This window comes from Mauremys mutica, chromosome 4 (genome assembly GCF_020497125.1).
Source record: "Mauremys mutica isolate MM-2020 ecotype Southern chromosome 4, ASM2049712v1, whole genome shotgun sequence".
Taxonomy (NCBI): Eukaryota; Metazoa; Chordata; order Testudines; family Geoemydidae; genus Mauremys; species Mauremys mutica.
This window is the reverse complement of record NC_059075.1, coordinates 112078085-112104991: the sequence shown is the minus strand read 5'-3', so window position 1 is coordinate 112104991 and position 26907 is coordinate 112078085. Positions and strand designations below refer to the sequence as shown.

Genomic DNA, 26907 nt, shown 5'->3' with positions numbered 1-26907 from the left:
CCAGCATCATGGTTTGTGTGACACCTTACCATCGAGAACAGGATTAAAATCACTAATGTGTTTCATCTAGACCAGAGTCATCATGTAGGAACAACATTTGGTCATTGTCAAACTGGGCCAGATTTAAAGTAATCAGGAGAGAAACCCCATTACCCATAAGCTTTAGCACTTCAGTCCCCTCCCTCTTTCTTCTCTGTTCACAGTGTATTGCATTTCTATTTCATTGATCGTCCTTGCAGTGTAGGACAAGGTAAACAGGAGCACTGAATGGCCTTGGTAACATTCCCTGGGCTCAGCTGATCAAAACTGGTAGAACTCCGTTGAAGTCAATATAGTGATTACAATTTAAACTTGCTGAACATTGGGCCTGTTTATTGAATCACATGCAGCTCTTCAGAATGAGAAGGGTTAAGGTCATTGTAAAGTAGGATGGGGGGATTCACAGGGACATGACTAAGCCCTTCTTTCAAATAGAAATAGACATTGAACAGAAAAATCTCAGGTGACAGATCTGACCTGCAGCCTGCAAATGGATTGCTGCTGTCCTTTCAAACAATGTGAGGAATGTTTTTTCCATTACAAATAATTTAGCTTTTGCAAAGTCACTATCATATGGCAGGCAATCAAATGATCATGACAGCTAACCCCTTACATGCCTGTTATGAAACTAAACATAAGCTGCGATGTTTGGCCCTAGAGTCACATTTCCAGCTTCTGGGTTGGGCTCATCTCTAGTCAATTCTTTTCTTTCTCCCTACAAAACTCCAGGCCCTCTTCTACTATTGTGGATTTCTGGAAGATGCTCTCAGATTTGCTATATACTTATTCCAATGTACCATGTGCACTGTGGAATTGGCACTGTATGGAAATAAACACCATGGACTGTGTCCTCTCTCTGCCTCCTCCCTCCTTTACAGTACCAGGACACACAAAAGCCACCGCTGCATGAGCTATATCCATCATACAGCTCGTACACAAAAATCTTTAGCCTGCCTTTTGATAATGACCATAGACAGCACTAGAACTCTTCTGTTGAGCCGTGGTGCACCATGGGGCTGTCTGGATTCTCTCTCATTTACAATTAAACAAAATCATAAGTTGAGCTTGGCTGGCATCCAGTCTCCTTTCCCCACTTCCCAGAGCTGCGTGCACTGCCTCTGCTCCAATCAGAACTCGAAAGCCTCCATGTGCTGGAGCTCAGTTCGAGTCCTTAAATAGCTCTTTAATAAGGAAACAGCTGTTAAGGTCCATGGATCAGAGATGCTGCCATAAGCTCACCTGCCAGACCCCTTTCTCTCCTCCTGCTGTCACAACAGTGGTGCACTTCACCAGAGTCACTTGGTCCCTATTGTTTTCATCTGGGAGTTGTATGCTCAATATCTCTGGCCAGCACACCAACAGCACAGAGCATGGAGATTCTGGGAAGGTGTGAGTCCTTTTCCCTCTGGATAACTGTGCTGTCCTTTGGAAGGGTTCTCTCCATGGATTTCTCTTACCTGGGATCCTCCCTGAGCCTGCAGTCCTCTTGCCAGGAGAACACAACACAGGTAGGTTCCTTCTCATTTAGTGCATTTTGCATCTTGTGTTACTAAACGGAAACCCAGTTGAGGTTCCCTGGACTTTATACTATGATGTTACTATTTAACTGGCTGCCTAATCAAACCTTGTGTTTTGCTGGCACATAGAGCTTTAGGGTGGGATTTTCAAGAGCACTCAAAATGTCTTAGGAGCTCAAGTTTCATTGAGATTTCATCCCCTTTCATACATATTGCCAGGGTCTGGATTTCAAAAGCCTCATCTGTAAATGTAATCAGTTATGCAGTGAATACTGTGCTACAAAGTATGTAATGCCAGCTGATGTCTTCCATTCCCAGAGTACAGGTGGCCGGAGCAGGCTGCATACCTGGTAAGGTTGCAGTTTTTATGCAAATGATGTAATAGATTTAAAAGACCCTGCCCAGGGAAGACTAATTTCAGAGCTGCACTGTGCTGCTCCCACAGCTCTGAAGCTTTTTCAGTCGGAAGAATGTAGCAACTACTCAGGAATCCAGACTCAAGAGTCTCCCAGCCCATCTGGGCTGACCATATGAGGAAACAGAAACTCAAGGAGAACCCTCCGCTTCTGGCGCCCAACCCCAGAGCACAGACTGGGTGGGCTGGGGTGCTGACACCACAATGTAGAGTGTCACGGCAGGGCTCAAATCAGCTTTGATGAATTTTTAAGCTAGATCCAGAATTTAACCAAATTCTCCAAGCCCTAAAAAGGAGCATGTGGATTAGGTCTCATCTTCCCAGGGTTATCTCACACAGCCCTGGCCTGCCCCAGTTTGTCTTTAGCCAGCTCTGATTACTTCAGGCTTCTTCTATTTAGCTGGCGGAGTCTTTGTCTTCTTTATTTACCCATCAGTCTAGTTACCGATCCTAAACGAGTCCCTCTGCTCCACTTCTACACCTTGTCTTATACTCTTGTACTGTGCTGTTTACAGAAAAAAATCCATTATTCACATGGCTCACCTCAACCCTCCAGAATTTCACCCAGCTGCCAGTACTGAGCAGTGTGCACACCCACATGTCACATAAGCTCCTAGAAAGACCAATTTGGGAACATTAAACAGGATGGAAGCATTCCTGACTGATTGATATTCTCATGGGTGTATGTTTAGTCTCTTCTTCCAGTCTGGAAGAGACCAAGCCATCATCTTGGCTGTGTTACAGGGCTTGCAAGAGCAGGAGGGGTCATTTTAAAGCAGAAGACAGCTGAAGAGCAAAATTATTTAAGAGTTACAAGCTCTAGGCCAGGTGTAACTGGGTGTCAGTGAAGCAAAGCCATTTTCCAGCAGCTGAGCATCCAGCCCTATGTTTTAAATAGTGCAGGGCTCTGTCGCATGTCCTGCTGCAGTGTGTATATTAACTGATGCCCGTGCTTATGAAGCACGGAAACCAAGATAAACCACATTACGCATGAAGCACCAGTGAATATACTGGACCAGATCCTCAGCTCGTGTAGGTCAGAATAGCTCTATTGAAATCAATGGGAGTTAGGTACCTAAATACCTTTGAGGATCTGGGCCTCGGTGCCCACTGGGCTGTGGAGGGGATGTGGTAAGTGTGTGACCAGAGGGGATTATTCATAGTTGGAGGATGATTTTGCAGAACATGTATCAACCTTTCCAGTAGCACATGGCATGACTTTAAAGCAGTGATCCACAAACTTTTGAGGGTCATGCCCCCCTCACCCCTGTCCACGCATCCTCCCACCCCCAGGAGCTGAGGCCGGGAACAGGGCCACAGCTTGGGGGAGGGGAAGATACAGACAGGGGCAAGGGGCTGAGTCTGGGGTTGGCAGCTGGGCCTGTGGCCAGGTGTGGCTCTACTCCCGGCCTTTCCCCCAGCCTCAGCCCCGGGCCGGGAATGGCGCTGCAGCCAGCGGCCATGGCTGGCACAGGACTGGGAGCGGAGCCACACAGAGGCTGGGGACTGGGCTGGGAGCGCGGCCGGGGGAGGGACCAGAGCAGAGCTGGGGGTGGGGAAGGGCTGGGTGGTGCTCCTTCCCTGCTGTGCCCCCCCTCAGACAGTCCTCCGTGCCCCCCGGGGGGGCATGCCCCCACTTTGGGGACCTCTGCTTTAAAGACATCTCATGAACATTTGACTGTTTGGTGTGCGCCTGATCTCTAAAAGGTAGAAGCCCATTTGCCTGGGCAACTGCATTTGCTAGCACAAGTACCACAAGTGCACACGTGCACTGGGCACCAGCCAGTGCCAACAGCCAGATGGGCATCTTGCAGGCCAAATGCATGTGTGTTTACCCCATCTGCAACCAGTTACGATATTTGCACATGCCAGTCTCTGCCTTCTGGCTTAGAAAATTCAGCCCTGAATCTATATCCTGCTGCTAACCAAAACTCAGCTACAGCAGATCTCTGAATTCATAGCTGGCTAACTTCACATAGGGCAGGGATCCCGCTCCCCGCTCTGCAAATATTCCTCGGAGATGGGAAGTGAAGGAATGAAGTGCTGTGAGAGTCTCTTACGCTGCCAGGGGATGCTGTATTAATTGTTCACATGCCATTGCCAGGTACTTTTATATTACCAAGGGATTGCTTCTCCTTGTTCCAGTACCGAAGATGGGATTTGCAGGGCTGTGAATTGCACTTCCAGGGTCCCCTCCACAGGTTTACAGAACTCCACAGCCCTGTGCCAGCTAGAGGGAGAGGCGGCCATCTTCCCAGCTTCCCCTGGATCCTTCCCCATGAGGTAAGGTGGGTGGTGTGTGTTAACGGCTTCGGTGAATGTAGCACTGGTGAAAAGTGCTTGGCTGACAGGTACAGAGCACGGCAGGGCCAGCTGCCCCACACACTGCCCCACCAGCATGCCTCAGCCAGACCTTCAGGAAACCCTTTGAGGGCTGGAAAAGCCAAATCCAGCTGTTTGCTTCTCTGCTCAGATAGGGGTGGGTAGGTGGGTTTGTGATGCTAGCCAGGAACAGCCTTTGCCTTCCTTGCTGAAGATGTGGGGAGAGATAGCCACATCAGAGCTATTGTTTGGGCAGCAAGCCTGAAGTATTGTCCCAAACTGATGTGTCAGTAGATGAGGTTTTGGAACAAACTGATAAATTAAACAGTGACCAGGACCAGATGGTATTCACCCAAGAGTTCTGAAGGAACTCGGATATGAAATTGCAGAACTACTAACTGTGGTATGTAACTTAAATTGGCCTCTGTACCAGATGTTTGGAGGATAGCTAATGTAACACCAGTTTTAAAAAAAGGGTCCAAAGGAGATCTTGACAATTACAGGCCAGCAAGCCTAACTTTAGTATCAGGCAAATTGATTGAAACTATACCACAGAACCGAATTATCAGACAAATACATGAACATGTTATGTTGAGGGAAAAGTCAATGTGGCTTTTGTAAAGGGAAATTATGTCTCACTAATCTATTAGAATTCTTTGAGGGAGTCAAAAAGCACATGGATAAGGGTGATCCAGTTGATATAGTGTATCTGGATTTTCAGAAAGCCTTTGAAAAGGTCCCTCACCAAAGGCTCTTAAGGAAACTAAGTAACCATGTGATAAGAGGGAAGGTCCTCTTATGGATCAGTAACTGGTTGAAAGATAGGAAACAACGGAAAGGAATAAATGAAGAGAGGTGAACAGCATGGTCCCCCCAGGATCTGTGCTGTTCAATATATTAATTAATGATCTGAAAAAGAGGGACAATGGTGAAGTGGCAAAATTTGCAGATGATGCAAAATTTTTCAAGATAGTGAAGTTCAAAGCACACTTTGAGGCATTACAGAGGGATCTCATACAACTGGGTTTCCAGACAACAACATAGCAAATGAAATTCAACATTGAAAAGTGCAAAGTAATGAACATTGGAAAAAATAATCCCAATGGCAAACTGCGGCTACTGGGAGCTGCGGGTGACCGTGCCTGTGGATGGTCAATGTAAACAGTGTCTCGTGGCCTGCCAGTGGATTACCCTGACGGGCCACAGGTTGCCCACCACTGCTGTAGATAGTTCTCTGAAAACTTCCACTCAATGCATAGCAGCAGTAGTCAAAAAGGCAAACAATATCGCAGGAACTATTAGAAAGGGGTAGAAAATAAGACAAAAATATCATGATGCCCAAAGCCCACACCTTGAATACTGTGTCCAGAGCTGGTTGCCCCACCTCAAAAGGATATAGTGGAACTAGAAAAGGTTCAGTGAAGGGCAACAAAGATGATCAAGGGTATGGAACCACTCCCTCAGTCTCTCCTGTTGAAACCATTTGGAGCAGAGGACTGGATTGTGCATTTCCCATGTCGCAGGTGAGTGCTCTGATCTGAGAGGCCTTCTCATGCTTGCTCTCTCTCTCTCTCTCTCTCTCTCTCTGTGGTCCAATCAGTTTGTCACTCAGTGGAACAGCTTCAACAGAAGTGGTCAAGAGAGGCTATATCAGAATGTCTTGTAGCTCAGAGGTTAGAGCACTTGCCTGAGAGGTGGGAGATGTGTTCAAATCCCTTGTCCGCCTCAGGCAGAGGGAGGGAGTCTCTCATATCCCAAGTGAATGCCCTAACTGCCGGGCTAAAAGTTACAAGGGAGGGCCTCCCCTGAACCCACTGCACCTGTCTGGCTTCTTGCAAAAAGGCGCCCCTATCTCCAAGTGAGGGTTTGCAGCTGAGAATCCCAAGCAGAGGGAGATTCCTCCCGCAGCCAAGACTTGAGTCCCTATCTCCGTGACAGGGACAGGGTTTAGTACTCTTCCCATTGGTTATCTTAGGCACACTCCTTTGTGGATCCCAGTTATTTTCCACGAGCTTAAAAGTTTGGCATGGCAACTCTGAGCATCACCACACCTCAGTGTCTTTGAGTCTAGCCCCTGCTCTCTCCATTCCTCAGTTCCTCACCAGTTAAATGGAATTGATAATACTCCCTTTCTCCCACCCTCTGTCTTCCCTATTTAAATGGTAAACCCTTCTCCTACTAGGTGTATGTACAGAGCCAAGCACAACAGGGCTCTGATTTCAGCTGGGGCCTGGAGGTGCTATTGTAATACAAAACAGCAGTGCACAGCATTCTGCTACAGTGATATCAAGCAATATGCCCCTCCCTCCTTCCCCCAAACCACCTTCTTCTGGTGCATTAGGCACAGCTCCCCACTCTCAGGATGGCAAATCCTATATCCACTGAGATACCAAACAGCAGCACAATGACTACAAGGCAACAGAGATCACAATTGCACCATTCACTTACAGGATCTCATGGACAACTGTCAATATGATCAGCCAAGGTGGCTCCCATGAAACACTGCCACTCTACTCTCACAGAGTGACAGCTAGTTGCAGCCACAAGGGGCATTGTAGTGATTAGCTGTTCCAAGGCAGGCCCATTGTCATTTGCATATTTGTCCAAAGGCATGATGAGTTCTGTTGGCTGTTCAGATTCACTGTGTTTCTTGTACTGACTTTTTATTTTAGCTATTCTGGAAGGGTTCAGCACTTGGACTAGGTTTAATGTCACTCGTATTTGAAGTAAGGTTTAAGGCAAGGTCCCTAGTAACTATCTTAACCAGGAGTAGCTGAAGCAGACAGCTTCCCTGGAAATTGGTGTGAGGGACTCAGGCAGGGATTAATGCCAATTGTGTATCACTTCCTCTTGGTACAACTGTGTGGCAGGATTAAAGAGCGAGGTGGAGTGATTTGCACGTAACAGGAGTTCCGACAGTGCGGGCCAGATCCTCCACTGATTTCAGTCATTCTGCCTCTGCTAAAGTCAGTGGAGCTACACAGACTTACAGCAACTGGGGAGCTGGCCCTAGGCTCCCCCCCGCCCCTCCCCTTCTGTCATCTTCAAATCAGGAGTTGGTTTTTCTGGAAGATGAGCTTTAGCCAAATAAGTGACTGGGCTCAGTACAGGAGGGGCAGGGTGAAATTCTCTGGCTTGTGTTACGCAGAAGGTCAGACTAGATGGACTGATAGTCCTTTCTGGCCTTAGAATCTATAAGAAATACAGAAGCAACAAAAATGTACCTTGGAAGGATATCTTTCACTATTGCTCTAACCCCGGGTAACATTTTAGCATTCTCATCTCCACTCCACAGACTCCCAGCTGCTTTCCAAATGTCCAAGACCAAAATTAATCATTTCCAGTTCAGAACCACCTGCTCTCTCCAATCCAATGTCAGAGAACTCGCTTCCCCAGTAAACACCCTGAAATGCTCCTAACGCCGGACAAATCTAAAGGGCTTACTAACTGCCTCCAGCTCCCAGACAGGTAATTCCAGCCCCCAGACAAGGGTTTCCAGATCCTCAGTGTTAAAGGAGTGTGAGACACCCAAAACACCAGTGCTCAAGCCAGGGGTGGCTCAGGAGGTTGTCAACAGCCACTTTGGACCCTTGCACTGCTAGGGCATTGGCAAATGGCTGCAAGTCACTATTGACCAATAGTCATTCCAGGACCCACATGAAGCAAGATCATAATCTCAGGCCAGGCCTTCAGGGGTACTGCCCTTGCATCTAGGAACCCCGGCATGGACCAGGACCCCACCATGCTAGGTGCTGTAGAAACAGAACAAAAAGATGGTCCCTGCTCCAAAGAGGTTACAACACCCACTCCCACGACTGGCTCTAATTAGCAGCCTTAGCTCAGATGCCAAGAATCAGCAAGGCTCTAGAGACTGAACCAGTCACCCAGGGAAGTGATGGCAGGCAAAGGATAAAGTGAGGGAGAACCGGAGGCAGCACAGCTCCCCCTTTGCTCCCTGGCTTGGGTCCCCAGCACTCCCCCATTGGTTCTTTGGGTGTGGCAGTGAGTGGCTCCCTCTCCTTCTCCACCCTCCTTTAGCACCGCTGGGAGATGCTTGCCCTGCTGTCTCCCACACTTTGCCTGTTCTGGGAATCAGCAGACATCCTCCTCCAGAGCTGGCCGCTTTCACCAGCAGAATAATAATTTAAAGTTATTATATGATAAGGTTACTCTAAAGCAATAATGCAAATAGACTCCCTAGATAATTGATAGCAGACGATGCTAAATAAAGAAACAAAATTACAAAAAATGATCCTCCTCTAAATAGATATTGCCTGTAATATGGATGAAGTCTAAATAATGGCCATCTAATAGCCCTGGGCCCAAAGCACTTCCTGGTGGCTAATGACCGTCTGGATGTCAGGATAGCTTGAAATGAAATGAAGTACCACTCAGCCCATCACATATTAATTCCCCAGGAAATGTCTCGCACTGAGACCAGTAGTTCTAATGCAGCTATGTGCTAGGGGCCTGATGCTGTGGGATGCCCAGCCAGTGCTGGGCTCCCAACCCCCAGTGAGGGTTGAGGATTCTTAGGCCCAGATTTTTAAAAGGAATTTAGGCATTTCTACATTCAGTGTTGCAAGGCGTAAGGTCCAGATCCTTAGGCCTAAGACACTTTTAGATGACAAAGTCCAGTTTTTCAAAAGCAGAGCAAAGCCTAAATACCTTTAAATATCTGGGCCTTAGCAGCTTGCAGGATCAGGCCCTAGTATCATAGGAAGAAAATGGGCATAGCTGAATATTTTTAAAGTAGCACAAGAACTAAGCGCTCAGCTGATTTTAATCCTGTCTCCAAGGAACTCAAACAACAAAACAAAAACATCACATCCCTTTTCATTTGTCAAAAAAAAACAAAAACAACCCTAGTTTCTTTTCCCTTCATTTACAATGAAGCTGAAATTAACACAGCCAATCTGTTGTGGAGCCAACATATGCCACAGCCATCTCACCTCAAAGCAATTTGGTTTGTACCCCATCCTGTTAACTTCTGCTGTTCCCAGAACTGCCCTGTTAGTTCACTGCTGCTGAAGAGGCAACAGAGAAAGATGGGTTTTTGTAGGACCCATCACAAAAGCAGCTCACACCATCTCAGCAGTGAGACATGGGAATGCAATAAGAAAAGAAACCGTAGTGAGTCTGGAGAACTCAGTACACTCAAATAATATTAAAGTAGGTCAAATCTCCTTTTCAAAAGGAAGGGCCAAATTTTGCACATATTTTAAGCCACTGAAGTCAGTAGGGTTGTAGAGAATTTTCCCTAACAGGAAATGGAAACATCGTTGAACTAGATTTTACATGTTTTTTCTCTCATGTAGACAGCTTTCCCCATGGTTCAATGATGAGGAGGAGGAGGAGGAGGAGTTTGGACACAGTAGTAGGGGAAAAATCACTTTCCAGGAATGGACAAGTCAAATTGTTGTTTGATTTACAGCTAATCATGCAGATGCTTTCAAATATTCCCTCTTGTACATTCCCCTGTGTTCCTCTAGGCTCTCCAGCTGCTGCTGGTCCCAGGCTGTGCTCGCTCCCAGTCAGGATAACAACTCCAGTGTCCAGTTTGAGATGGTGATGACTTATACCCTGGGTACCCGCTCTGATACAGGATCGACAAACACCTCTCCGCAGACTCCGCTTCTGCCTCCTCTCAGGTAACTCCCTTCCATTTAGTACACCGCATGTCAGCTACAAGCGGTACTAAGAATAGCAGAGTCCAGCTAACTAATGCTGTACTCAGCTGTGCCCTGCGACAGAGATGGCCATTTCCTGCCATATCCTTGGAAACAACATGTGGAATTAAGTTTAGGTCTCTTTGGGGTCCATTGCACTAAATGCAAAGATTATGTATTATTATGGGCCAGGATTGCATGTAAACCCTCTAGGCAGGAGATGGGATATAAGGCCTGAATGTTCAAAGGACTGTATTGAACAGTGTGCCAGGCATGAATGGACTTTTGGGATAATGTGTGTGAAATGGATTTTCTAAGAAATATCTAGGGGGAGGTTAATGCAATCCCCCACCTTCTGTCATGCAAAAATTCAGTGTTTTGAAGCTATGCTCTGAGGTGTGGGCCTTTGCTGATCCCCTGTTACAGCAAGCCAAGATCAGAGGCCCAAGCTATATAAAGGAAAATCATGGATAGCTCAGCCTGTTCTGAATCTGAGACAGTTATTAACTTGTGCCACAGCAAAAACTCAGCTGTGGGTATTGAAGAACGGATATGTTCCCAAGCCCAAGGTTAGAGTTGGGGTGACCTCTGATAATTATACGAATGCCAAAAAGCTTGTTTTTAGTATGTTTTCTCTGTATGCTTTCACCTTAAGAATAAATGTGCTTGCTTAGAAAGAGCTGTGTGGTTATTCAGAACTACTGGCAACTACACTGTTCATAGCTGTTGAAGAGAAACCAACGCACAGACACTGGTCTACTTAGGCAGTCTGGCTTGCTGGGGATACCAGTGTAGGCAGGGAACTGTGTAGCCTGGAAAACCCCCAGTCAAGAGGGGAGAGGCAGGTCTCTGCCCAAGACAGGTGATGGCTGAGGAGCCGGGAGCCTAGAGTGGGTGCCTTTGGTACACCATGGAGGGGGAATACAGGTGCAGTTGCCCTGAACCGTGACACACCCCTTTCAAATGTTTCTTCCTATAACACTAAAACAACAGGGTGAGAAATTCTGATCTCAGCACAGGACACTGGCAGCAGCATTAATCATGATAAGCTGCCAATATGCCACAAAGCTCTCACATTTGTGTAGTAGCATTAGGGTGTGTATCCTCTGTAGGCTGAAGCACTAGTTGCAAGATCTCACACATATGTGCACACACATGGTAGATACGTCAGCACTGGAGGCTAGGGAGCAGTATTTAGCCAGTAGAGGGAGACATGACACACCAGATCAAATCTGATATTTCACCTCACAGAAGGCATCAGTGCCCATAGGGAGGCAGTGTGGTGTAATGGATAGAGCACTAGACTGGGACTCAGGAGACATAGGTTCTATTTCCAGCTCTGTCACTAGCCTGCTAGATGATGAAGGTTTCTAACCATCAGAGGAGTGAAGTTCTGGAACAGCCTTCCAAGGGGAGTAGTGGGGGCAAAAGACATATCTGGCTTTAAGACTAAGCTTGATAAGTTTATGGAGGGGATGGGATAGCCTATTTTTGGCAATTGATCAAAAATCAATTGCCAAATTATCAGCAGATAAGTATGCCCAGTGGTCTGTGATGGGATGTTAGATGGGATGGGATCTGAGTTACTACAGAGAATTCTTTCCTGGGTGTCTGGCTGGTGAGTCTTGCCCACATGCTCAGGGTTTAACTGATTGCCATATTTGGGGTCAGGAAGGAATTTTCCTCCAGGGCAGATTAGCTGAGGCCCTGGAGATTTTTCGCCTTCCTCTGCAGCATGGGGCACGGGTCACTTGCTGGAGGATTCTCTGCAGCTTGAGGTCTACAAACCACAATTCGAAGACTTCAATAACTCAGACATAGGTTAGGGGTTTGTTATAGAAGTGGATGGGTGAGATTCTGTGGCCTGCATTGTGCAGCAGGTCAGACTAGATGATCATAATGGTCCCTTCTGACCTTGAAGTCTATGAGTCTATGACCTTGAGCAAGTCACTTCACCTCCCTGTACCTCAGTTTTCCCAACTGTGCAATGAGGAGAATGATACTGACAGTTGTGAAGTGCTTGAAGATCTATCGATTAAGAGTGCTATATAAGACCTATATACAGTTGTTATATGTGCCAGCCTGTCTGCCTCCTAAACACAGAACTTTGATAGCTCATATTTATATAATACTTTCCATTTCAAAGGATCCCTAAGAGCTTTACTAAGTTTTTCTATAAACTATACATAGAGGTATCGTTCCATTCATCACTGAAATGCAGCCGCTTCTGGGAGTGGAAGTGGCAAGTATTTAACAGTGCACATCAACGTCACATATTCATACACATGTAACTACAGCTAATCAGATAATAGGGACCATTTCTGAAAAAGGCTCATTGAAAGTGTTCACTTTCAAAAAACCAAAACCCCAACACAGGCAGCCATGCAAAAACGAAAGGGCTCAATGGAGAACTAAATACAAAATCAGGTAGAGAGAGTTCTTCAAAACCATGGTGTTTGTTTTTACAGAGTTCCCCAAAACTGTGCTACAGTGTATAATCTGAGTGTCTCAGACCAAGATGGGGATGTAGTGAGGTGCCGATATGGGCGTCGAGAGGAGCTTGCCTGTGCTTTCTGCAAGAAGTACCCTTTTCTGCATTTGGATGAGGCAAGTATGTAGGTCCTGTGCCCTCACACCCAGCAGCAGAAGCAACCAAGCAATAGTGGGACCAGTTATGTGATATACTTATAAGAGAACTTGCGGTGGTCAGTAACGAGATGTCATTGCAGCCTGACACAAATGCAGCTGAAACCTTGTTTAACCCAGTAGTAAAAGTCCACAGTAGTTAGTAATGGGCAAGCAGCAAAAAGCACAGAGGTTTGTCTCAGCTTAGACAATATCAATGGTCAACGCCAACTCCTCTTACTAACAGACAAGCCGTCCACCTTGAGAGGAGTCAAGAATGTGCAGGATGAGCAGGATTTACCTGAAGTTTGAATACTCACTGTAACAAGTTCCCTTACCTTCGTTCATTGCTGCCTCAGTTTCCCTCTGCCAGCACCTTGGGTTGTCTTATAGGCTGCTATCTTCAGTGCACTTGGAGCAGGGAGATGACCTAGCTAAGTCACAAAGTCCACCCCATCTGAGGTAGGACAAGAAGTCCACCAAAAACCAATTTTCCACCTAGCCTCTTGCTGTTTCCAAGGCCTTCTCCTGGGCTTCCCAGTCCTGTTGACTCAGGCCCAGAGGAAAAGGGCATCTTCCTACCAATACAGGGAGCCCTAGCCTGGGCCATTACCTACAGGAATCCACTCAGGCTTGAGCCCCACACTGCACTATACTGCCCACATCTCTTCCTCCAGCCCCCTGTTCCCTGGGTCCCTCTGAAGTCAGCCTAGAAGAGCCTCCCAGCCATTTCCCAAGCTTCCTGCAGTGCTGCTAACTCTCACGGTATTTGGTGGCTTTTCAGAAGCTCCAGCCCTCTGGAATCATGTGATTAGGGGAAACTCTCAGTTTTCATTATTTTTTTTTAAAGGGTAAGTTTTTAGCCTTTGTAGTTGTGCAGAAGCTCACGGCAATGGGAAGGAAGCACCCTGCAGGCTCATGAGCCAGAAGGCAAATTAACAGCACCCCAGATTTATCACTTTTAAACCAATCTCAGGCTTTTTGAATGTTTGGGGTTAGCAATGCTGCCTGGACACTACGGAAAGCCCCACCACTGACCCTACTTTACCCCTACACATACTGCGAGTGAAAGGAAGACATCTGCTTTTATAGCAGCCCCTGCCTCTAGCCTGTAGTCACATGACCCCAGTCCATGAGCCTGCCCAATCAACTTGCTCCCTTTGAACAGTGGCATCACCTGGGGACTCAGTCCCATGATTCATGAGAAAACCAAACACTGGTGGAGCACCCTCCCTTAAAAGGCCAGCTCCTGCTGTCACACTCAGCCAAAACATTATCATTATTGCATTAGGTACAGTAGCACTGAAAGGCCTCAGCCTATGTCAGGGCCTCATGCTGCTGGGTGCTGTACACACAGAGTAAGAGACAGCCCCTGCTCCAAAGTGTGTGATCTAAATAGACAAGCCAGGCAAAGGAAGTCTTGTCATCATCCCCATTTTACACCTGGGGAGCTGAGGTGCCAAGAGATTAAGAGCCAGGTTTTTAGAGGTATTTAGGTGCCTAATGGTGCCGATAGGTGGGATTTTCAAAATTCTCAGCAGTGCGTGCCATGACATTTCAGGAAGGCATGCAATGCTATATTCGCATGCCCTAGCAGGGAAGCTGGAACCATTTGTATAATGGGGGTGCTGAGAGCCATTGAACCAAACTGTAAACCCTGTATATGATGGAAACCACTTCAAGCCACAGGGTGCGACAGCACACCCCCCCCGCCCCTAGTTCCAGCAACTACGTGCCCTAGGGGGGTCCGAAATGGCATTCTCCATGCACTATGACCTCACATGAATGGTGCATGGGAGGTCATGCTGGGCAGAGGAGACCATTTTGTTCTACAATGCACTTTGGGGGGGCCAGACAGGATTGGCCTGAGGGCTGTCAGTTGGATCCCATTTGGGGGAAATGTAGGGTATGCAATGCATGCCTTGCACACACAGATGGCACACAACTGCTGCCTAGGCACTTGAAATCACTGTTGAAAACCCCACTAGGCATCCATCTACGACTTTAGGTGACTAAGTACTTTTGACAAATCTGGCTCTAAGAGACTTGTCCAAGGTCATTCTGGGAGTCCGGTAACAGAGCCAGAAACTGAACCCCAATTTCATGGGTCCTACCACAGTGCCTTAACCACACCAGGAATCATACTCAGATCTCCTGGGTCCTTCCTTAACTTTGTTTAAATCTCAAAAGAGGCTTGGTTTGAGATTTGAGAGCATTTTTTTCTCTGAACCTGTTCACTCCTTTTTAAATTATTATATGGAGATAATGAAAGGTCATTGAGTCCAGCCCCCTGCCTTCCCTAGCAGGACCAAGTACATCTAACAGCAATAGGCAGTGTTCCTGATGGAACACACCAAGCTCTTGTTGGTCTTCTCCATCTCTCAGCTGGATGAGTCCACATTCTGAACAGAGACAACATCTCAACGTGGCAGCTCATTTGGCAAGTCTAGGAGGCACCCCTGTTCACATCTGGAGAGCAGAAATACATCCCAGAGATCTCCATGCCAATTCTGGCCAAGTGTGGCGAAAGTGTAAAGTTGGAACCGGGGAAGATTTTCTTGGTATCTTCATTCAAGTGACAAGTACCAAGCAGAAGCAGGGTGGCTGTGTCTTCCTACATCCAACACGTGCAGTACTTACTACAACAAGGCCCTGACCTTGACTGGGGCCTTTGACTGTTATTGCAGTACAAAATTAAAAAAATAAATAATAATACAGTAATAATCTGATAACCTAATATTTTAGTTTATCTATATGCACATTTTAAAATGGTATTTTAATTGCAGTTCTCAGGCAGTTAAATATTTGATAGTAATACAATTAAAAAAAAAGTCCATCAGGAAATAGCACTAGCCTTTTAATATACTCAGTAAAAAGTAGCCAAGTCCTTAGCTTAGGAGTTCCTGTCTGAGGCGCTACTATTATTATTATTTGTTATTTTTTATTACAATGCACTGAATAGCCCCAGCCATGGACCAGGACCCCCCTGTGCGAGGCGCTGTACAAATAGAACACAAAGATGCTGTCCGCCCCAAAATGTTTACTGTAATGCTGCTGCCCAGCACCCAAAATCTAACCACTCCTTCAGGTTCTCACTTCTCTGAATTCACACTGGGAGCCTTGTTTTTGGGCCTCCTGCTCTAGTCTGCATGTCTTTGAAGTGGGCTCCATTGCAGAGCTGAACACAAGGCGCCGAAGCCACAATGCTCACTGCTCCAATCCACCGTGTACATTGCGACATGTGAGCTGAGATTGGCACCGAAGGGCTAAAATTGAGGCCCTGTAGCCTGCACAGCTTCTGACTGATCTTTCTTTTGGCTTCAGGAAGGATGCACCCTTACGTATGATGGAATGGGCTCCGAAGGCACCCACCCAGTGGAGCTGATGGCGGAGGATTTCCCCAGGAAAATGGTGGTCCTGAAGTTTGAGGATGGAATGCATGAGATTCATCCATACAATGCTTCAGAAGGGGGTGGGAACGAAGCCCTAAGTTCTGTTCCACTTCAGTTCATCTTAACAGGTAACAGTGCCAGTCCCAAGTATGTGCACTAAGGATTGAAGTGTCATCCCAGGGAACTTCTTCCCCAATTAACTTCCATCATCTATCAAACTTGTGAAATAAATAAATATATATACACCTTTCCTGTGTCTATTGGGAATTTTCTCAGACAAACATTGACTTATTGGGAAATCTTATACGGAAGCAGAATTTGTCTCCCTAACGATTAGTTCCTTCTCCCTACCTCACAATGTGATGTCACACCTTCTTTGTATTTCATCAGAATATTAGCAGAGCTGTGGTATCAAAATTTTACATTAGAATCATAGAATAGAATAAAAGAATATCAGGGTTGGAAGGGACCTCAGGAGGTCATCTAGTCCAACCCCCTGCTCAAAGCAGGACCAACCAACTAAATCATCCCAGCCTGGGCTTTGTCAAGCCTGACCTTAAAAACCTCTAAGGAAGGAGAGTCCACCAACTCCCTAGGTAACCTCAAAGGCATTCATGACATCTTAGTCATTGTAGTAACCAGTTATGATGTCATCACCTTCTACCTATGACATTATGTTACTATTAATACCCGATGATGTCACAGGTTTGGCCACTTCAGGTTTTCTAAACAAGAGGAGAAAATTTATATTGGGGGGGGGGGGGAGATCAAGGTCTGCCATTCATCCCAGAAACTAGTTTAATGATTTGAGGAACAAACATCAAATCAGTTACTGGATCTTGGGGAGATCAATTGTGTACTAAAATAATTGAAATAGAAATAAATCTATTTCTGTTATAACTTGGAGCAATAGCTCAGCATTCCTGTCAGCCTATATCCTCTGTCAGAGATATCCTCTGGTGTTCATCCTGAATTATATTCAGATGAGCCAGGATGCCCATCAGGATGGAGAATGGAAGGAGAACATTGGAGATGTTTGTATTACTGTAGGTAGGGGGTCCCAGGTCCTCAAAGGCGTTTAGGTACCTAACTCCCATGATACAGTAAGGGAATACACCTTTAAGGATGGGGATTGGGAAGACATAGACGTCCTTTCCTATAATGGATCAAAGGAATTATTGGGATGTTTGTGTGTTGGGAGGGGATGAAAAGGGTCTCAGTAGAAGAAAGGAAGTGGCGTTAAGACAACATGTTCCTGTTTTGTTTCCCAGTGGAGAAGCCAGTAGAGGATTGTGCCTTTGGAATTAGAAGGCCAATATTTATCAGCCCAACCCCAGGTGATGGGGACAGGATCAGTGTGCTGCCCTACGAGGACGTTTCCTTCACAGTGATGGCTGTCAGCACAAGAGAAAGGTGACTGAAATGGAAGAGAGGCTGCACAGTTAAACTGAACCCCACAACAAGACCAACCCTTCCAAGCTCAGAGAACACAACGCCAGCCCTTTCAGGTTTCATCATTGCTAACATGATGCGCATTCAGAGCGTGGTCCTGCAAGGCACCTGAGTGTCCTTAACTCCCACTGGCTCAGCAAGCACCAGAACCTTATAGGATCTGCAGCCACAATCAGCAAACCAATGTGTGTGGCAGGTCTGCACGAGAATTTAGTGTTGTGAGTTAACACATGTTAAAGCATAGCTCAGACTGGGGAAAACTGCACTGCAGTCACCTATTCTGTGGGTAGTAGAGGAGGACTTCATTCTCCAAGGCTAGTAACTCGGTACCTTCCACAGGACCAGTTGCTCTGCAATAAGGGGATAAATAAATGCCATACACTGATATGCCAACTTGATTTCTGGTTTGAAATGCCTGTAGGACAGTGCTTTGTGACTGTGACTAACGTGCAGTATCAGTTCAATATCTGATGTCTACTTAATACAGGGACTATATTGTGCCCTGGCCAACAGTTTAGATGGATGATCTAATTGGCCTTTTCCTTCTCAACCATTACTGATCTAATAGACTGACAATAAATTGACCACTTTTTTATTTCCTATCTGGTGAGCATAGACAGATGGTATGCATCTGTAGGGCCTGATCCAAAACCCACTGGTCAATGGGAGTCTCTTCACTGACTTCAGGGGGCTTTAAATCAGACCCTACATTTCCTGGGTACATTTCTTGTTAGTTCTTCATCAGGCCTGTTAATAACATGCTGTTAGAGCTCTCTCTTTCTTGTACTGCATCTGCTGTGGCAGCGATTGGCTTGCATGTAACGACATGTCTTAGCCTGGGGGTGCTGTGTGGGCAGAGCTGGGCAGTGGATCAGCCAGCATTGACTGCAGTGGAAGTGGGAGCTCCTATTCTTTTTCTATTCCTTTCTGCAGAGGGGTGTTGGGCTCTGTAACTTTGCCCTGAATGCCTTGGAAAGGCCACTGAAAATGATATTCTCTAGCACTTATTGAAAAGTAAACCCTACCTTGCCCAGTGCACGGGCTGCAAGATAATCTAAGTACACCTGGTATTTTATGCCCACCTTAGTGACCTGTAGGATAGCAGCAGTACCAGTGCAGACAGGTTTTGCACAGCATTATTCATGACCCTGCACAGAAGGCACAGGCATGCAGCTGAATTAATAAATCCAGCCAGATGGCAATCGGTACTGCATCTATGTCATCATCTGCTGCGCTGACATGATCTGCCCTCTCAGTTCTGTGCCTGATTACAGTGTCAGGCTCACATTTGGATGATCCTTGGAGCTTGAAATGCAACCCTTTCCTCTTTTCGGGCAGGATGGCGGACTTGCAGGTTCTGGGTCCTTACGGGCTACGCACATTGGGTCCGTGGATGGCAGATGATCTCTGCACTGTCTCTGTGAATATCACCTGGGAGAGCAGGAACCCTGCAAGATCGCACCAGGTTCCTGTATGTTTTGTGGCCAGCACATTGTCCGGGTGAGAACTGCCAAAGACGATTGTGAGCACAGCTGTTCTGCATTAATTTCAGTGTAACTAGGGTAGCTTAAGGTCTGACCTGCTCTGCTTGGCAGGTGACTTTATCTTCTTTGCTTCTTCTTTGGCATCTAGGTTACAGTCTGAGCTCAGATGCATTTGGATTGTGCAGAGTGAGTATCTGGGAAGGGTTGTTTTCTGTCGCGTCTCATATTTTCCCATCAGTCTGTGTGGTAATTGCAAATCCCTCCCCATTAGGGCAGCAATCTGGTCAGTTCTACATGCAGAAATGCAGATTTCACAGGAAGAACCGAATATCCTGAGCTTGCTGCAGCTTGAGCCCATTTCAATCACAAGACACTGCTGGATGTTCAGTGTGATGTTACATTGCAGGGATGAATGGGAGCCTTCTCCTCCGGGTCAGTCTCAGCTCCTCTGAGGCAGCCTAAGGGGAGTAAAATCACATTCCTTACCTCCAGGTGATGTGTCACTCCAGTGAACTCCTTTCCTCTAGTGCCCTTACCACATTGCTGCTGGTTGCATGTTTGTCCAGGACAGCAGGAGATCTGTATAACCTTCAGGCTGATTCACCATAAAACTAGGAACTCATCAAACTAAACTAAACTGCTGTCCTGGCCCTTTACCCCCGAGGGTTGTGAGTGACTATCCCAGATATGGTATCTTGCTGCTGATTTACACAGCAGGGTGGGCTGGCTCTAGGTTTTGTGCACAGGAAGAGATGCGGGTGGCAGGCAGGCAGACATACATAACCCACGGGAGAGGGAGTATTTAGCTGGGTAGGTCAGGGTTGGGGTGGGGGGGGCGGGGGTTAGCCATTAGGGCGACGCATGTAGGATAATTGTGGCAGGAGGGGGGACGTGTGTCAGTGTGGCTGGGTACATGTTATTATAGGGCACTGGGCAGTGTTCTCTCTAATTTTTGACAGGCCGTGTGCGCAAAAAAATTCTTCTGTGCAAATGGTTGTGCTTCTGTGCAAATTTTTGTGCACATGGTGTTTCGCCCATGTGTGCAGGGTTTAGGATCTGTGTGCACACACACGCACAGCTTAGAGGGAACAGTGGCACTGGGGTGGGGAAGCCAAGGCTTCTGTCACTGGCTGAAGGTTTGAAAGGTGGGCATAAGAGGAGTGTAGACACCTGACTTCATGGCTAGCAAGCCTGCCCTCCTCTTCTCCGTGGTTCTGGAGAGTGGGGCTTAATGCAACAGCAGCCATAGCACATGGCAAGGGCCAGCTGTGTCTGCAACCTCCTGCTCACTAGCTGAGTTTAATATTAATTGTAAATGAATACCTATTGCATACTATTGCCAAAGGGGGTTGTTTAATTGGTTTTTCATTTTCCTCTCTCTTGCAGAAGCTGCTGATTACCCACAGGGCACAGGTAAATAAAAGTAGCATGTAAGATGCTAGGAATTAGTAGAGGGAAGTTCACTTGCAAACCCTAACACTTTGCGTAAGCGTTTAATCTTTTATTAATCAATTATGGCACCAGCTGAGTATAAATGTAGAGGTTTGAGTGGTGCAAGGGCACCACCTTGTGGGGTTTTTGAAAAATCCCAGTCTGCCTTTCCTTAGATTCTCCAGGCCATACAGAACTGCTTTGTCTATTTAAAAAACAGTAATCCAAAATCAGAGGTCTCAGCTTTCTCTCATGTTTGCAGAAGCTGCAGATTTTGCTAGATTGTGCCCAGCCCTGTGTCGATGTGCAAGGGTGAAAGGAAGAGGGTGCAGGAAATCTCCCTCCTTGTATCCCTAAGAAGGGGGCTGGCTGGGCACAATCCACAGAGAGTTGCTGCTACATGTTATTGCTATCAGCCCCACTAGCCTTTCGGGGAAGAGGCCACCTAGCACAACAGTGCTGGGGGAAAGGCAGAATTGCCAAGATACAAGACTAGAGGAACCACTGCTGATTCAATATGGCAATTCCTATTTTACGTTTGATTCCCAACAAAGATCACTAGCTCATCCCTAGGACAAAGTGTAATAGCCCAAACCTCCAAGCACCTTCACAGAGCTGCCATTAAAAAGAAACAAACAAACAAAAACCTGACAGAGAAATAGTTCTTCCTTTCCTGAAAATGTGGAATGTCTCCAAAAATGACACTGAGCCTAGGTTAGCGATTCCTTAATGTCGAAGAACCATTGCAGAGAGTCAAGAAAGGGGGAGCCAAATAAGTGATTCTGGAAGATTCCAAGGACAAGGTGTACAGCCTCAGGCTCTCCTCAGTAGCCGACACCGTTCCTGAGGTGCTTTACCACTTTGCCCCTTCTTATATCACTATAGCTGACAGCTCAGTACTGCCACACCCTTGGGCTCTTGGGAGATACTGGGATGAGAACCCAAGGTGTTCCACAGGCTGCGATACTGTGCAAATAGGGTATAAAGGCTCCTCTCTCAGCTCCTCCAGAATGGACACATTAGAAACATGAAGGACACACCTTCTCCCATCCATCTCCTTCAAATTAATACAGATCCTTCCCTCACTGACACAGAGAAAAAGAATACACATCCATGCCTCTTCCTACATACCCAGAGAGCTCCGCAAGCACACACCCATACTTACATTAGTGCCATCCATGTTTTCACACATCATACACTTCTGAAGTGTGTGAGACCTGGCTTCTAGCTTCCTCCTCCCACAGAACATGTAAAACAAGAAAGAGAAACTCTCCTCCATCCAGCTCCTGAAAATTAACTCCTCTATTTCTACAAGTCTCTCCACACCCTGCACATGCACAGAAATACTGGCACAAACAATGCTGCACAAAAACGTCTGCAGCAGAGCTGGTTGAAAAACGGGACAACATTTACACAAAAATAGTCTGTTTCATACACATCCCAAATTCAGGAATATGAAGGAGAGCGAGCGACACAAATGGCAAAACTGCAGTGTGTATCCAAGGGGAAAATTCTGCCACAGAACCATGAATAGTCAATTCCCAGGCTGTGGTAGAGGAGGCTTGGAGCTATATTGCTGACTGTGAAGGCTGCTAGGACTTAAAGCCAGCTGTCCTTGTTTCTAGGGGTGTTTGTAACTTGCGACGTGAAGCTATGCCGCAGCTTGAACAGGTCCAGGCTATGCCCTTCAGGGTGCAGGTCCTTCAAAAGCAACGATTCGCCATGGAAGATACTAGAAACAAAGATCCATCGGATCACCGCTGGGCCAATCCAGATCACCAAGGGCCCTTCCAATGGTAAGAGGTCATTCAATTTCTGAGGCATTTCTACTTAACAGGCTCTTCTAAAACAGGCTGTGAGAGGGAAGGCTGGGAGTAGTTGGTGTATTATCCCAAAGCACCAACCTCACCACTGAGAATATAGGAGTGTGGAACTCGTAGCCCTTATGCAACAGAAACAAGCAGCAGCTTGCTCTAGGGGTGCGCCTGTTGCACAGGGTTCCACGCCACCACAAAGACTTTGGTTTTTGAGGACTGCAATGATCACCAAGCACATGATTTTACAAAAATGGCAGAGTGGGCTTATGCCCAGAATTTAGAGTAGTGGCATTTGGACCTGTCTGAGTTAGCGGTCACTCTAGGTTTTGACTTCCAAGCAGGGCAATCTCTAGGCACCACAATGTCCACAGTAATGGGGGAGCCATAGGGAATGGTGCAGACAACCCCTCAAAATTGGAGGGAGGCTGTCACTTGTAAAATATTAGATAGTCCTCATTTTAGTTGTTTTTTTTTTAACAAAAATGGGATCATCCCAATGTCCATTAGTGTGTGAATCAGGTTTACATAGCCAAGAGTTCCCCGGATTGTTTTCGGCATTGCAGCATTGTGATTATATGTTCATTGGTAGCATCACAATGTTGCATAATTGCATCAAGATAGTAGATCACAACATGAAAATATAAAACTCAGAGGGGAGTGGGCTAGCTGATTCTATACCACTGGGCAGAGCAGTACCAGGTACCAAATACTCCCCATATGCCCACATCAGTCATCTTATCTGACAAAAAGCTTCTACGAGCCATAGTAATCAATGCTGAATACATGAGTATACAGGGGATGCAGTAGTCAGATAACAGTCCTCAAGCCTCCCGGTAGCACTATAGAGGTAAGGAAGGGATATATAGGGATCATTCCATCAATCACTGAAGGAAAGCCACTCCTTTCTTAGCCATCAGCAGCAGAGTTTGGTATGGCTCCAAAGTGTAGATGTAGTGAGATGGCAAAACGTACATGCCACCCACTAATGTTCTTTTCCTTTAGCTGCTGCTTTGGAGACTCCAGGTAGACTTGTACATCTTGAAATATAGAGAGATGTTAATACAAATAACGATTTCCATTGGTGGGGCATGGAAGGCCTTATTGCGTGTGAGCATGGGAGCAACCTTATTATGGAAAATTCTAATCGGGCCAAAATAAAAGGTGCCTCAACAACAGCAACAAACATCTATAAAAGGAGAGCAGCCTTTTCTCAAAAGAGCTTCCACCCACACTAGAGCTTCAACCTGCACCTTCTGACAGACCAGCTAGTTAGAGTTTAAAGTACCACCTAACTCAAACTAGAGATTTTTGTATGTGGACAGCTGGCAGGCTGGGGACAACTCGAGTTATACCTCATGCTAACACTGGTGCCTCACTTTCATGAATACCACCAATGCACCCCAAAATACCATTTGAACACTAGAGCTTGTTGGCAGCTTATTGGAATTTTGCCTCTCTGTGTTTCTTTTCCAGAGAGAGAGACAGGGTATCAAAATAAACTTTGGTGCTTAGAAGAGGTTTAGAACATTTCACAAGGGTGAGGCCTGTCCTACAACTTCCAGCACTTAAAATCTGATGGTTCTCCCCTGGAGGTTCCTGAATACATTTATCACATCTGCCTCCTCTCCCTCCTCCCTGCAGGTACCAACTACGCTGCCTTAGTGGTTGGGATAGTGCTGGGCTGCACAGTGGTGTGTATCGTCTTTCTGCTGTTGAAGAAGTCCTTTGTGGGGGTGCCATACAGGAATGTATCCCTAAGAATATGAAACTATCACGGCAAAGGGCATTTTGAGAGGAATTCTAAAGCCATTTGATAATTAACCCCATACCAGATCCAAAGCAGCAATTAAATGACTATGGAAGAGTTCAATTTTCTTCATTCCACAAAGGGCCAGTTACAGTGTTAGCAGATGTCTCAACTACCATTGCAGTGGAATCATAAAAGTTTCTTTGTTCAGGTGAGGCACTGCCTTGGGCAAAGGAAGTGTCTGTTACATTTGCAGAGCTGCTACACTGTCTGCAGCTGTGTTTTAATATGCCAATAAGCCAAAAGAAAACTGGATTTTAAGAGGAATTACAAGTCTAATTTTAAACTGAGAAAAAGATGGAAATACACACTGAAGGTTTTTATTCAGTATCCACCTCTCAATTTGGTGAAGTCCAAGTGTGAGAACAAGACCCACACTAAGAAATAATAAAAAAACAGCAGATATGTTCAGACAATGCAAGAGCCTTTTCTTTAGAGTGACACTGGCACTGTTTTTTGACATTTTTACAATATTAAAAGTACACTTGCTATTTGTGAGGCATAGGGACAAATTTAAGTCTCTACTGATGGAAACTTGACACACATAATAAAGGTTGCTGCTTGGATGCAAGAGCTGAGATGCCTACTATGCATACTTCTCAACCTGCCAAGACCCAAACACAGAACAATACTCTGCATAACAACGTGTGGCAGATTCAAAAAGGGACAAAAATTATTCAGGCAGGAAACTTCAAATGCCATGGGATTTTTTTTTTTTTTAGCGACACTCTTTCCACAACCGCAGTTTCATGATTATTTATGTCTGATGTAAATACACTTTCAACAATAAAATAAGGGGGATGCCAAATTTGTGTGGAACATGTTTAACTTTGGGACTAAATGAGGGACAGCTGAGAGATGCTCTAACAGCTGGGCACATAATGACTTAAGCTTTCATTTCTTTCTCTGTGCCTGTACTTCAACTTTGTTTGCATTTAACTAATTTCAAAATGAATGGGAATGTTAAACACGACAGTAGTTTTGGTGCCAAGAACATACCATATATGCATCTGAGAAGCAAATTCAAGAGACATATTGCTGTTTTCAAAACATTTTCCAATAGTTCTTCAATTATGAAAACTGTAACTTTGAGACTATCAGCCCCTCCAGGGGCGAGGGGACCGGAGTGTGTGTCAGGAGACAGAAGCTGATTAAAAGTGACATCAGCTCTCTGTGCTCTGGTATGTGTGAGGGAGAGGAGGGGATAAATGGCACTAACTTTTGTAACAATGTTCACCCTAGCATATTTTAGTAATGCAATGATACAGCAACCGCATTTCTAAATAAATCAAATATATTTCACCATCTGAAATCACTGCAATGTTCTCTCAGTCCAGGATTTCTTTCAAAATTTAAAAAAGCCTGAGCCAAACAGTATCCACAGCTTCCTTTGTTCAGTTACCTTTACCCCTTTTTCATCCTGTTACCCCTTTCATTGCTCCACTCAGCAAAAGCTAGTGTCCTTGCACTTTTATCCAGTGACCAAAGAACAGGAAGACTCCTCCCAAAGCTAACATGCTCTCTGGACATGTTTTGTAAGACAGCCTGACATTCTTTCCACCCCAGTGTAGACACTCATTACAGTGACAGGAGGGGTTCTTCCATCACTGTAGTAGTAAATGCACCTCCCTGAGAGGCGGTAGCTAGGTAGACGGAAGAATTCTTCTGTCAACCTAGCACTGTCTACAGCCCTGAGTTTAAATTGGGAATTGGTCGTATCGTATGAAAACTGTATTTTTTAAAAATAGTGTCAGCATCAGTCGTTCACTATTTGTCACTAAAATTTCTAAGGCTATCACTTGGTCGTCCACCATGCACATTAGGGTGAGGGGATCCTTCTCAAAATCACTTACTTAGCTATTAGAAATCAGGTCACTACTAAACAGCCAATGTTCTTTTTTCATCAGACAGTGCAAGCAGACATTATGCATCACCTATCCAGCCACTTCTTGCTAGGGCATGAAATGCCTACTCCCTGCTTTGCAATAAAAATGGCTACAATATGAGGACTATTTAGATCAGAAAGAAAAAGCGCACACGAGAGGGAATAATGAAATATAGGGAAGATGCCTCTTCTAGTCCCATAATGTGAGGACAAGGAGGCACTCAAAAATATTAGGTAGTACAGTTAACACACATATTTTTTACAATGATTAACCTGGAAAACTTCCTCGTACAGGTGCATACAAAGTTTAGTAGATAGTCGCCAGAGGCAAAAGAAATAGATAAGCAGCTACAACAGAAAGTGTTACGATGGATAGTTACCTTTTTAATACTTTGAGCTCATCTAGCATCTTCAATCCAAGGGTCACCAAACACATTGCCAATTAGGAATCAAGCCTCAGCACTCCCGTGAGATAGCAACGTGGTTGTAAGTCCCTTGTTTCAGAGGGGAACTGAGATGTTAATAAGTTTGCACAAGATCAGGTAGGAAGCCCAAGGCACAGCTTGAAATAGAACCCAGTTTACTACCAATATCCAATCAAAAACTATTTGGAATTAAGTTATGTTTCACTTTGTGCTTTCAAAACCACAAGTTATTGCCATCACGCTTCTAGTTCAAGCTGCCATTGAAACTATAGTACTTGGGACTCTAATTCTGGGTGAAATCAGCCTTGGTGAAATGACAAGTCTTCTCTACTGGCCCCTAAATGTTTCAGTTAAGAAAAATAAAAGCAGAAAAGATTGGCAGTCTTAAGAGCAACTTTCATTTTCCTGCTCTTAGAGAACTAGGTTTCTCACAACTGCTTTTAAATGGGGGGGGGGGAAATGAAGGGAGAGGCAGGAATATGGACTTTCAAAGCTGGGAACATTCTAGAGAGAGATGGGAGGCAGCATAGGCTGGTGCAGTATTTCTCAAACTTGTTTGATCGCGCCCCCCTCTTCTTTGTGTCTGTAGTAGTTTATGCCCCCTCCTCCCGCCACACAAGCATACAT

General features: G+C 45.7%; 1 protein-coding gene across 1 annotated transcript; it reads left to right on the top strand.

Moving 5' to 3' along the window:
• The first annotated feature begins 1153 nt into the window (after positions 1 to 1153).
• On the top strand, positions 1154 to 25202 carry LOC123370137. The gene is made up of 11 exons (XM_045016390.1): positions 1154 to 1547; positions 4076 to 4254; positions 9786 to 9944; positions 12431 to 12569; positions 15912 to 16107; positions 17251 to 17392; positions 18770 to 18931; positions 19064 to 19101; positions 20302 to 20328; positions 21972 to 22142; positions 23805 to 25202. The coding sequence occupies exons 1-11, from the start codon at positions 1410 to 1412 to the stop codon at positions 23927 to 23929; spliced, it is 1476 nt and encodes a 491-aa protein (XP_044872325.1). The 5' UTR covers positions 1154 to 1409; the 3' UTR covers positions 23930 to 25202.
• The last annotated feature ends 1705 nt before the right edge of the window (positions 25203 to 26907 follow it).

Bases quoted from the DNA above. Each gene is read 5' to 3' on its own strand.
- LOC123370137 (XM_045016390.1), top strand. From the start codon at position 1,410: ATGGAGATTCTGGGAAGGTGTGAGTCCTTTTCCCTCTGGATAACTGTG. The intron at 4,255-9,785 runs GTAAGGTGGGTG...GTGTTCCTCTAG, and splicing joins CCTGGATCCTTCCCCATGAG to GCTCTCCAGCTGCTGCTGGT. The intron at 17,393-18,769 runs GTGACTGAAATG...CTTTTCGGGCAG, and splicing joins GCTGTCAGCACAAGAGAAAG to GATGGCGGACTTGCAGGTTC.